Here is a 12,027-nt window from a genome sequence, read left to right as displayed (position 1 = left end):
CAAACATTTTCACCACCTCTGTAGCTATGACCCTGTCCCAAGCCACCTTCACCTCTTGTCTAGATTATCAAACAGTCTCCTCCTCCTCCCTTTGCCTCTATCAATTTTCAACTCAGCAGCTACAGTCATTCTGTAAAAATATATTTCTGGGGTTTCCGTGGTGGTCCAGTGGTTTAGAATCCGCCTTCCAATGCAGGGGGCTCAAGCTCAGTTCCACTGTTTCCACACATTGTGGGGCAGCTCCAGGGCAACTCAGCCGCGAACAGCAGCTGGAGAAGCCCGCGTGCTGCGACTACTGCATGCAGAACCAACGCTCTGCAACAGACGCCTTGCAGCGCAACTTAGAGCCAGCACATCCAAAGAATAAAGGTATTTCTGATCACACGACTCTTCACGATCCTCCAGTGGTTTCCCATTTTGCACAAAGTAAAAACCGAAGTCCTGAAAATATCCTGCAATGCCCTACACGTCATCTGGGATTCTCATCCCTCTCTGATCTCACCTCCTTCCACTCTTCCTTGCAGTGATGCCATTGCAACCATTCTGACCTAAGTTGTTCTCCCAGAATTCCAGGCACTCCTCATAGCCTTTGCACTTTCTGTTCCCTTGGTCTGTAATGTGCTACTCCCATATGGCTCATTCCTTCTCTACCTTCCCATCTCTGCTCAAATGCTACTTTATCAGTAAAACTTCCCCTGCCTCCCACAATCTCTCCCTTTCCCCCATTATACTACACCAAGGGTTTTCACACGCTGATTTCAGGACCCCTTTCCACCCTTAAAAATTGAGGACTTCAAACAGATTTTGTATATATCTTTCAATATTTTCCTTGTTAGAAATTAGAGCATTTTAAAATATTCATGTATTCATTTGAAAACAATAGCAACCTCATATTAACAAATATTTTTAATAAAAATACAGTATTCAAAACAAAATTAGTGAGAGCACTATTTACCTTTTTCAGTTCAGTTCAGTCGCTCAGTCATGTCTGACTCTTTGCAGCCCCCATGGACTGCAGCATGCCAGGCCTTCCTGTCCATCAACTCCCGGAGCTTGCTTAAACTCATGTCCATTGAATGGGTGATGCCATTCAACCATCTCATTCTCTGTCATACCCTTCTCCTCCTGCCTTCAGTCTTTCCCAGAATCAGTCTTTCCCAATGAGTCAGTTCTTCACATCAGGTGGCCAAAGTATTGGAGTTTCAGCTTCAGCATCAGTCCTTCCAATGAAAACTCAGGATTGATTTCCTTTAGAGTTGACTGGCTTGATCTCCTTGTAGTCCATGGGACTCTCAAGAGTCTTCTCCAGCACCACAGTTCAAAAGTATCAGTTCATCAGTGCTCAGCTTTTTTTATGGACAAACTCTCCATATCCACATACACCAGATATCCATACATGCTGCTGCTGCTAAGTCACTTCAGTCATGTCTGACTCTGTGCGACCCCAGAGACGGCAGCCTACCAGGCTCCCCCGTCCCTGGGATTCTCCAGGCAAGAACACTGGAGTGGGTTGCCATTTCCTTCTCCAAAGCATGAAAGTGAAAAGTGAAAGTGAAGTCGCTCAGTCGTGTCCAACTCTTTGCGACCCCCATGGACTGCAGCCCAGCAGGTTCCTCCATCCATGGGATTTTCCAGGCAAGAATACTGGAGTGGGGTGCCATTGCCTTCTCCAATGGATATCATTAATTAGAGATTAATATTTGTTTAGTGTCTTTCTTATTTTTAATTTTTAAATTTATTTGGCTGCACTGGGTCTTAGCTGCTTAGCTGCATGTAAGATCTTTAGTTGCGGCATGGAACTCTTAATTGTGGCATGCAGAATTTAGTTTCCTGAACAGGGATTGAACCTGTGGTTCCCTGCATTGGGAGCTCAGAGTCTTAACCACTGGACCGTCAGGGAAGTCCCTACAGTTTTACCTTTTTAAATTAAAATTTACACCCAATGAAATGCACAAATCTTAAGTGTATCATTTGATAAATTTTGACAAATGCATACACCTGTGTAACCCAAACCCTATATCAAAATATAGAGCCATTAAACAGAAAGTTCCCTTTACTTTTTCCCAGTCAATTCTTATTTCCACTCCATCCCCCGAGGCAATTGTTGTTCTTAGGTTTTCTTCCATCATATATTAATATTGCATGTTTTAGAGCTTCAAATAAATCCAGTGGTACAATGTGTGCTCTTTTCTGCAAGATGTCTTTCCCTCAGTATGATGTAATGTTTTTGAGATTCATTCATGTTGTTGCATGTATCAGTAGTTTATTCCCTTTTATTGCTAAGTAGCAATGGCACCCCACTCCAGTCCTCCTGCCTGAAAATCTCATGGATGGAGGAGCCTGGTGGGCTGCAGTCCATGGGGTTGCGAAGAGTCGGACACGACTGAGCGACTTCACTTTCACTTTTCACTTTCATGCACTGGAGAAGGAAATGGCAACCCACTCCAGTGTTCTTGCCTGGAGAATCCCAGGGACGGGGGAGCCTTGTGGGCTGCCGTCTCTGGGGTCGCACAGTCTGACATGACTGAAGCGACAGCAGCAGCAGCAGCAGCACTCTATTGCTTGAATGTAAGTTTATCCTGACCTGTCATTATGAAATGTCACTCTTTATCTCTAGCAGTATAATCTGTCTTGAAGTCCACACCATCTGATACTAATACAATCCCTCTAGTTTTCCTCTGCTGTTAGCATGATAGTTTTTTTCCTACCCATTTACTTTTACCAAAATATATTTTTACAAGTAAAGTCTGCCTTATTCAGACTGACTCCTGAGTTCTTCCAACACAATTCTTAAAACAGTTTCTTTCTACCTGATGCGATAAGATATTCCAGGTTCATCTTGTATTTTTCCTGCCAGAGAACTGGAAATAGTCATTTCTTCAAGGAACTCTGCTTCCTTTAGTTGAAAAAAGTGGCACTTAAAGGCTATATTCTGGGTGCTTCAGAGTTGATCAGTTTTGAGGCCTTTTCAGTGAACATGACTTTCTGAGAAAGGTGTAAGCTCAGCGTAGACTCACTTGATTGCCTGTGGATGTCCAGTTGTTTTAACAGTTTGGAAAACACTATCCTTTCTCCATTGGATTGCCTTTACTCCTTTGTCAAGGATCAATTGACTATGTGGGTCTACTTTTGTGTTTTCTCTTCTGTTCCACTGATTTGTCTTTCATCAATACCACACTTGATCAGTGTAGCTTTATATGAAGTCCTGAAGACCTAGTAAGTCTTCCTCATTCTCTCTCCTCCTCCTCCTCCTTCAGTAGTGTGCTGGCTATGCTAAGTCTTTTGCCTCTTCATATAAACTTTAGAGTCAGTCTGTCAGTATTGACAAAGTAATCTGCTGGGATTTTGATTGGGATTGCATTCAATCTATAGACCCAGATGGGAAGAACCGACATCTGAACAAGACTGAGCCTTCCTTGAGACTTCTCTGGCAGTCCAGTGGTTAAGAATCTGCACTTCCAATGCAGGGGATGTGGGTTCCATCCCTGGTCAGGGAACTAAGATCCCATATGCCAAAAAAAAAAAAAAAAAAAATCCCCAAACCCAAGATTGAGCCTTCCTATCCATGAACATGGGATATCTTTTCATTAAGCATGATTATAAATTTTTTATTGACTATATCTGACAAATAACATTGTATACATTTGAGATGTATGTGATATATTTTGTTATGTTACTTTTGATATCTTTATATTTTGTACTATGATGCTATTGTAGTTAAACTTACCATATTACATAATTATGATACAATACTGTGGTCTATGTTCATATAGGGTACATCAAGATCACTAAGGCTTATTTACTACTTATTGAAAGTTTGTACCCTTAAACAACATCACTTTTTTATCCCTCCACTCCCATCCCCTGATAATTACCATTTTACTTTGTGTTTTTTTAGATCCCATAAATAAATGATATCATACAGTACCTTTCTCTGACTTCTCTCACTTAGCATAATGTGCTTGAGGTCTATCCATGTTGTCACAAATGGCAAGATATCCTTCTTTCTTACGGCTGAATAATATTCCATTCCATACCACATCTTTTTTATCCATTCATTCTCTGAAGGGCATTTAGGTTGCTTCCACATCTTGATTATTGGGAACACTGCAATAAACATGGGACTGTACTTCTCTCTTCAAAATACTGTTTTCACTTCCTTTGGGTATATACCCAGTAGTGGAACTGCTGGGTCACATGGCATATCTATTTTTAATTTTTTCAGGAATCTCTCTATTGCTTTCCATAGTCACTGGACCAATTTACATTTCCACCAACAGTGTTTAAAGGTTCCTTTTTCACCCACGTCCTCACGAACAACTGTTATCTTTTGTCTTCCTGATGCCATTCTAATAGGAGCATAACTCTTAAAATTTTAAGGGTGAATGAAGAGATCACTGGCTAAGGGAAGAGGGGACCCCATTCAGATCTTATTCAAAAATTGCATTTTAATGAAGATGATGAGATGATGAAACAAACATACTTCCAGATGTAACATATCCTTCCTCTTTCCAAGCAGTTGGGTTAAAACCTATGCACAAATGTCAGAGCCTCTTTCTAAAATTACTTTATTTCTCTTTTCTCCACAGATAATAGCTTAATCAAAAATTTTCAATGCCCTACCCCAATTCCTCAAGCTTCATTTCAGCCTTATTCCTGCTGTCTTCCTTTTTTAAAACTTTATTTTTAATTGGAAGATAACTACAATATTGTGATGGTTTATGACATACATCTCTGCTCAGTCTTCCTTATTCATACAGAATAAAGAACTCTCTCTGGAAGCAGATTCAACATGGCACTCACCTTCTCCTGTCAGACCAAGTCATGCACTCATTTTCTTCTGCAAGGCCATCAAAATCACAACCAACTGTTGAACAACCATCGACAGGAAGACACTGGAACCCAACAACAGCAAAGGACTAGGAATCCCCAAAGAATTTTACTTTGAAGGGCAGCAGGATTCGACTGTAGGACTTTCACAACTGTTAATTGGTTATACCCCAAATACAAAATATTAATAAAAGTTTTTTTAAAGAAAGAAGTCTCTGAAAAACCATTCAAAGAGTCAAAGCCAATGTGAAATTCTCTTCTCAATCACTGCTTTCTCACCTTCTCATCTCTGTGTCCAGGCCTAACTCTCCTTTTATCTTCTCCACATTCCATAGGAAAATAAGCTTCTGGAAAAAGGGCCTAGTCTCAGTCTCAAGAATAATTTGCCAACACAAATGTATAAGAAAGCGGTGATCTAATGAGGTTCAAATGACTAAGCCAACCTCTGGTGTCCGCTTCTCAAACACTGAAAACATGTGGCTGGATTTGAACCACCATGAAACCTAAACTGATTTCCCAACTTAGAAATTTCAGGATGCTGTCGCTTGGTGCTTCAAGCTCAAGACTAGTCCCTCTGTACAAGATAGCTAAGATTTACCCATTGCCTGTCTTTATTTCTAAACCCTTTATCCAGACCCTGGTTTCATAGGGGCCTCTCCACTTCCATCCTCCCTCCACCCCAAAATGTTTTGCCTATTTTGTATATTTTGCTCCCTGAAAGCCTCCAACGGCTTTCCAGTGCTTCAGATAAAATCAGAGCTAACAGTTGCTAGCAGAACAATTCCCCAGGGAAAGCTGTTCTGTTCTCAGGTGCTCCACATTCTGCTTCCCATCACAGTCTACATTCTGGGGGTAAAAACCTCTTTTCCTAATTTTTGATGACTTATTCCCCTACCTCTAGCTTTTTGCCCAAGCTTTCCAACTGACACGGAACTACCTTACCTCATCTGCCCAGGCCATCCAATGTAGCTCCTTCATCAAGTGGCACCACTTCCTCCGGCAAGATTTCATGACTGATCCAGTATCCTACTAACCTCTATCTCTGAACTTCCATTCCCTCTTAAGGTACTGCTAAATTTTACAATGAACTGTCTTTTCTGCCTTACTAGATAGTAAACTCCCTCCCCACAATCTCTCTCTCTTGTAATATGCGTCCCCAAGTGCCTTGTACAGCACTTTGCACTCAGTGAGCAATACGATCTTGTAAACTAACCAGCCACATATAGAATATTTAAGCCCAGATCCCATCGATGGTTTACTGGGAGGAGAGAAGGGAAAACATACACAATAACTCTGTTCCACGATTCATTTACTGAATTGGGGCAGATGACTTAACAATAGATTGCGAGATAAGGCTGGGAGAGAAGAGTTCTTGCTTTCTTTCCCAGGAGCCAGTTGCGTCATGGATGCTTGTAAATTTTCCAAAATAGCCATCTGTTGCTGGGCAAGCTGGGTCTGAAGCTGGAGGTTGGCATACATACATTCTAGGAGTCCTAGGCATTCCTTGGGCTTGTGGTCAATACCTGAAGGAAGAGCAATGGAGACGCAAAGGGGACAAAAGAGATTTTACAATTGTACTGAGATGGGAAAGGTTCTAATAAGACGACCCCTCTAACCTTTCTGGGCACACTCAACCCAGATGCAACTATGCTCAACTGTCACCTTCTCTATGAAGCCCACCTGGCCTGCCTATTTGAAACAAATACACTGGAATTTATTACTCATTCCCTTGCTTCACTTTTCCCCTTAGCACTTACGATTATTTGGTGTAACTTATAATTACTTATTTAACTGTTGGCTAATTCCCCCTTCTAGAATGTAAACTCCAGGAAGACATGGATTTTTGTCTGATTTGTTCACTAGTGTGTCCCCGGCATCTAGAAGGATACTGTCATGTAACTGTTCAACAGATACTTGATAAGTGAATAAAACGGTTTGAGACTGAGGCCTAACCTCCCTTTCAAGGGCTCAGGGGATGCCTCAGCCTTCTCTCTGACCTGACGCAGTGAGGCCATCAGCAGTGGCTCCAAGTTCTTCCTGCTTTCTAACTTCAGCCAGTCTTGCTGTGCCCATTTTTAATGTTTTTAACTACATTACACACATCCGGCTCTGCCAGTTAACCGTGGCAGTTATACATTGTATATTCATCGGTCTTGACTTCTTTGTTAAACCCTGAGGTACCCAAACTCAGGAGTTATGACTGTCTAGGAGATCAGTCCTGGGTGTTCACTGGAAGGACTGATGCTGAAGCTGAAACTGCAATACTTTGGCCACCTCATGTGAAGAGTTGACTCTTTGGAAAAGACCCTGACGCTGGGAGGGATTGGGGGCAGGAGGAGGAGGGGATGACAGAGGATGAGATGGCTGGATGGCATCACCGACTCGATGGACATGAGTTTGAGTGAACTCCGGGAGTTGGTGACGGACAGGGAAGCCTGGTGTGCTGTGATTCGTGGGGTCTCAAAGAGTCAGACACGACTGAGCGACTGAACTGAACTGTTTGGCTTCCCACAGGTATGCTAAACACACACTGATTTCTCTATGGGAGGATGAATAACTGAAATGCAAAGAAACTGAGCTAATAGTTACTATTTCTTTCCCTAGTCACTTTTTAACTAACATTACTAAACAAGCAATGAAAGTCTTATTTCAGTCCTGCCAGTCTAATAAAGGCATTAATAAGCAAAACAAACAAACAAATGAATTTGTAAAATCAGGAAGAAAATGAAATCAACAGAACTGAATAACCAACAAACTACCAGTGAGAAATCTAAAGGCGCCTGGACCCAGAGGTCAGCACCAAAATCAATAAAAGAAAGCTCCAGCCACCTCGGTCATAAAACCCTCCCCGCTGCTGAGTATATTTGGGAAAGCCACCCTGCTTCCTTCCTTACCTGAAGGCAACTTTGTTGGCAGGATTTTCAGGAAAGTGAGTGGTGGGGAACTTGCTTGAAGATTAATAAAGCTGGGGGAGGGTTTGGCTCGACAAAGAGGCACAGTATTACCCTCCTCTTTGGCTGGAACAAAATCAGACGCAACTAAGTCAGAGTTCATTCTGACAAGGGACAGCCTAATTAGAATCCTGCATCTGGTCTATGAATGCAAGCGCTGAGGCCCTGGCCTGAATGTCTCTAAAGAAAGTTATCTAAGACAAAAAAAGAAACCACAGTGAGACTAAGGGAAACCAAGCAGAGATGGGATAAGCTTAAAATCTAATTTGCGTACGTTTTACAAGTTCTTATTGATCTGTGCTACAGGCTGACTACTGCGCTGAACGCTACAGCATAAACATGACCTAAGACATGGTTTCTTAGGCGTTTAATACCTAGTTAGGGAGACAAATCAGACACTGGGGAAATGGTGATGTAGCAACACAGGACATAAACAGTGATTCTGATGGTCTTGGGTGAAAATAAGTCCTTTTATCTTGTAGTTATACTGAAATGTGATTAAATGTAAAAATGAATGTTTTTGAAAGGGCAAGGGAGAGGTGTCAACTTGAGTACAACAAAGACGCTGCCAGGCAGGTGGAGGGTATTTACCGGACCTTGAAAATAGGAAGCTTTGGATAAGTGGAAAAGATAATTCAAGTGGGAGAAAAAAGATGGTACGAGCAAAGATAAGGATGCAAGAATATGGCTAGAATGATAAGGAGCCCTAGGAAAGTGGCCAGAATTACGGTGGGGAGAGTGGGAAAAGCAGGATGGGTCATGGAAGACCCTTTCCAATATAAATCTGAGCATCTCTAAGAAAATCACTGAGCCTTTTTAGGGTTAGAAAATATGATAAAATTTTTAATCAACACATTAGGATTAAAATGGGTTGAACATGGAAGTTCTTAATGGGGAAAAATAGATTACCTTTGGCAAAAATAGTTAGAAGGAAATTTTGATTTGTAGGAAGAAAATGATGAGTGTTATAAGAGACATAGGTTATTTCTGTCTACTGAGCCACCTTCCTCTGAGAAGCTACTCGTTCCCCAGATTCTAGGTTATACATACATCAGGCCCCTCTCCCTATTCCAACAGGAATGGACATGTGACCCAATATAGGACAGTCATGGTAGCCTATCCCACTTGGCAACTGGGACTGATCCAAGGAGTAAGCACATGAGGCAAACTGGGCTTGTCATGCCTTGGGACTGATAGGTAGACTCTATGTCCAAGCTTGCTTTCCTCAATTTGCTCTGCTGGGAAGGTGTAAAGCTGGGGTCAATGAAAGCTAGTGAATTTGGCTGGCATCTTTGAGAAGCAGGTATAAGCAAGAGATTAGAGAGAAGAGACAGTATAAGAGAAAGAGAGATATATAGGCAGATAGCTAACAGGCACGGAATCCACAGTTCTAGTCCCTGTGGTCCTCATCACTCTTATTCATTCTTATTCTCCAGCTATCTCATCAACCCTCCCAACTGCACAAGCATCTGAATTTCCTTTTTCACTCAAGGAAATCTGAGTTTCAGTAATGTCATATTAACATAAATCACATTTTGGACATACTGGATCTGAGATGAGACAAGGCAATCCAAATGCCTAAAAACAGCCAAAGACCTGGCACTGAGCTCAGGTGAAAAGTCAAACTTCCAGGCCAGACACAAACAGGTGATGAAGGAGCTGCAAGAATCAATTAGCTCTCCAAGGTCAAAATCTGGGAGAGAAACTTGGACCTTTGGGGAACTCCTCCTTCCCAAAGTTTGCAAGAGAAAAAGGAAGTGGTGAGGTAGACTGAGGAGAGCTTTTCTGGTGGTCCAGTGGTTAAGAATCCACCTGTCGAAGGAAGGGACATGGGTTGGATCCCTGGTCCAGGAGGATCCCACATTCCTCAAAGCTGCTAAGCCCAAGTGCCACAACTACTGAGTCCACGCTCTAGAGGCCGGGAGCCACAACTACTGAAGCCAGGGCACCCTAGAGTCTGTGCTCTGCCACAAGGGAAGCCACTCTGCAATGAGAAGCTTCTCTGCAATGAGAAGCCCCTGCACTGCAACTAGAGAGTAGCCCCCACTCATCACAATTAAAGAAAGCCCGTGTGCAGCAAGGAAGACCAAGCACGGCCAACAGCAAGTAAATAAATAAAAATTAAACATAAAAAAGTCCAAAGAAGAGCAATGGATGGAAAGGCAGAATATGTGGCTCCATGAAAGAATTAAAGGGATCAAGACAGTGGAAGTCCATAGTTCACTGTCATAATAAGATCAAAGAAGATAGAAAACTGAAATTTATTCATTCATACATATAAGAGATAGCTTGGTGCTTCTATATATCAGCCATTAAACAGACATGGTTGCTATTCTCAGAAATGACAGTATTACACTGCAGACAGTGAGTTTTCTACTGAACTGTAAGGTTTGAAGAGTACATTATATACAATCCATATTAAAAGAAGTACATTGATGACTAGACGATGTATAATAGAGTATGAGATTGGGTAGCAGCAAAAAGGAAGAGCAGATAAAATAAATGTAAAAAGTGATTTACATACATTATCTTATACATTTTTCATACTGACCCTATGAAGTAAGTAGCCTTATCTGCACTTTTTTGAGAAAGTTAGGAAATTTGCTCAAGATTTTTCAATGAGGCAGTGCTGGAATTAAATCCAGGCCTATAGACTCCAAAGTCATGTTCTTTACCACTGCACAATATAATCTGTGAAAACAGCTAGTTCACTTATGTTCAAGTTAAGACAGTACAGACCTCTCAGATAATCTATCCCACCTACAGTTGAGTGAACAGGCTCTGGAGTCAGATGGTTTCAGGCATCTCCCTGGCCACTAATGGGACTGTCCCACTCAGTTTGATAATCTGTTCACTCAAGTCAATAGCATGTCTTCTGTCCTAAGTATTAAGAGGAGATGCAAAGGAATAATAACACACTTTTCAACTTATAATTACTGAGTATCTACTATTTAATAGCTCCGGTTCTAGGCACTAGGAATACAAGAACGTTCCATTTAGTGGGAAACGCGTAACAAATACAAATACTTTCCGACTAAGTAATAGGAAAAAACCATACATACAACTAGCTTCATTTTCCCCAAAGCTGGGCAATTAAGAAGGTCTGGTTTTAAGGGAGAGGAAGCAGGGCATCTGACACACACCTCTTTTGTTAGTAGGATGACTAGGAAGCTGCTCCATCTGAACATCCACAGGTGTGGTGCCTGGGGAAAAAAAATCATAGTATCTCATGACTGACAACCCATCTTACTGTTTCACTATTAACAATTTCTCAAGTTCTCCCCAGTAGAGCTCAGGCTGTTCCAATTTGGAGAGGAAAAAGTGTGAAAGGATGTACTGTCTTAGTTTATGGCTAAATAGAAGTAACTGTTTTTGAATTGTTTTTGGTCTCACGGCCCTTCCTTTAGTTTGGAAAACAGCTATTTCCTTTTTTTTCTGGACAAAAGAGTACTTTAACCACGCCTAAACCTTAAGAGTCTCCTATGAACGGGCAAATATTCTGTGTTCTCTCGTTTTAATTTCTGTAGTATCAGTCCTTTTCCTATTCTGTAGGGTTATTTTAAAACTCTTGCTCTCCAGCATCTCCAATGAACCTGCAGCTGAGGCGATGAGGAGGGCACGGGAGGGAATGGGCGTGGAGAAAGAAAATCTTGAGAGCACTACAGGAAACACTTGTTTTGAATAGGACAACTCGGGGAAAAACTTAAGCCATCACCTCCTGGTACCGCTGACAGCCTCAGAATAAAGCATCTGCCTAAGAAAGGGAAAGTCCACGCAGAGCAACGAGTCAGAGATAATAAACCACAATTCCCAGCGCGCCGGGAAGAACAGTCACCGCTCAGCCCAGTCGGATTGGACTACAACTCCCATTTCACCCGGCATCAAACCGGCCAGGTCTTCTCTCGACAGCCGGTTTAGGTCCCGCCCCTCTATGCCTCCCCGTTGCTAAGGCTGGAATGAAAGCGTGGAACTGCCACGCCTTTCTTGACCTTCGCGGCCCGAGAGAAGCCTAGACGCCAGAGTTTAATGACCTCACCTGCGGTGTTAATCGAAAGCCTCAGCCCCAGCACCCACCCTTGTAGTTGATACACATGCGCAGTGGCGTGCCGGCCAACTGCCGGAGCCTCGGCGCTTGCGCTGAGGTTCGCGCCGCACGCGGCCGGGAGCGGCCACCCTATTGCGCAAGCGCCTGTGCCCTCGCATTTCTATCATCGTGCTTTCTCTATCTAACTTGCCCTGCGTTCTT

At 42.4% G+C, this 12,027-nt stretch overlaps 1 protein-coding gene across 2 annotated transcripts; it reads right to left on the bottom strand.

Annotated features, from left to right (window-relative positions):
• Window positions 1-6,122: 6,122 nt before the first annotated feature.
• Window positions 6,123-11,960, bottom strand: TSACC (TSSK6 activating cochaperone). 2 transcript variants are annotated; one of them, XM_012183292.5, is made up of 4 exons: window positions 11,818-11,960; window positions 10,925-10,984; window positions 7,725-7,847; window positions 6,123-6,353 (listed from the first exon to the last, which is right to left on the bottom strand). In XM_012183292.5, the coding sequence occupies exons 2-4, from the start codon at window positions 10,959-10,961 to the stop codon at window positions 6,136-6,138; spliced, it is 378 nt and encodes a 125-aa protein (XP_012038682.2). In that variant the 5' UTR covers window positions 10,962-10,984; window positions 11,818-11,960; the 3' UTR covers window positions 6,123-6,135. The 2 variants fall into 2 exon arrangements, with proteins under 2 accessions (XP_012038682.2, XP_042111406.1); XM_042255472.2 differs by lacking the exon at window positions 11,818-11,960 and adding an exon at window positions 11,497-11,739.
• Window positions 11,961-12,027: the final 67 nt, after the last annotated feature.

This window comes from Ovis aries, chromosome 1, assembly GCF_016772045.2.
Source record: "Ovis aries strain OAR_USU_Benz2616 breed Rambouillet chromosome 1, ARS-UI_Ramb_v3.0, whole genome shotgun sequence".
Classification (NCBI taxonomy): domain Eukaryota; kingdom Metazoa; phylum Chordata; class Mammalia; order Artiodactyla; family Bovidae; genus Ovis; species Ovis aries.
The sequence above is the reverse complement of the archived record's forward strand: the minus strand, read 5'-3'. Positions and strand labels throughout refer to the sequence as shown.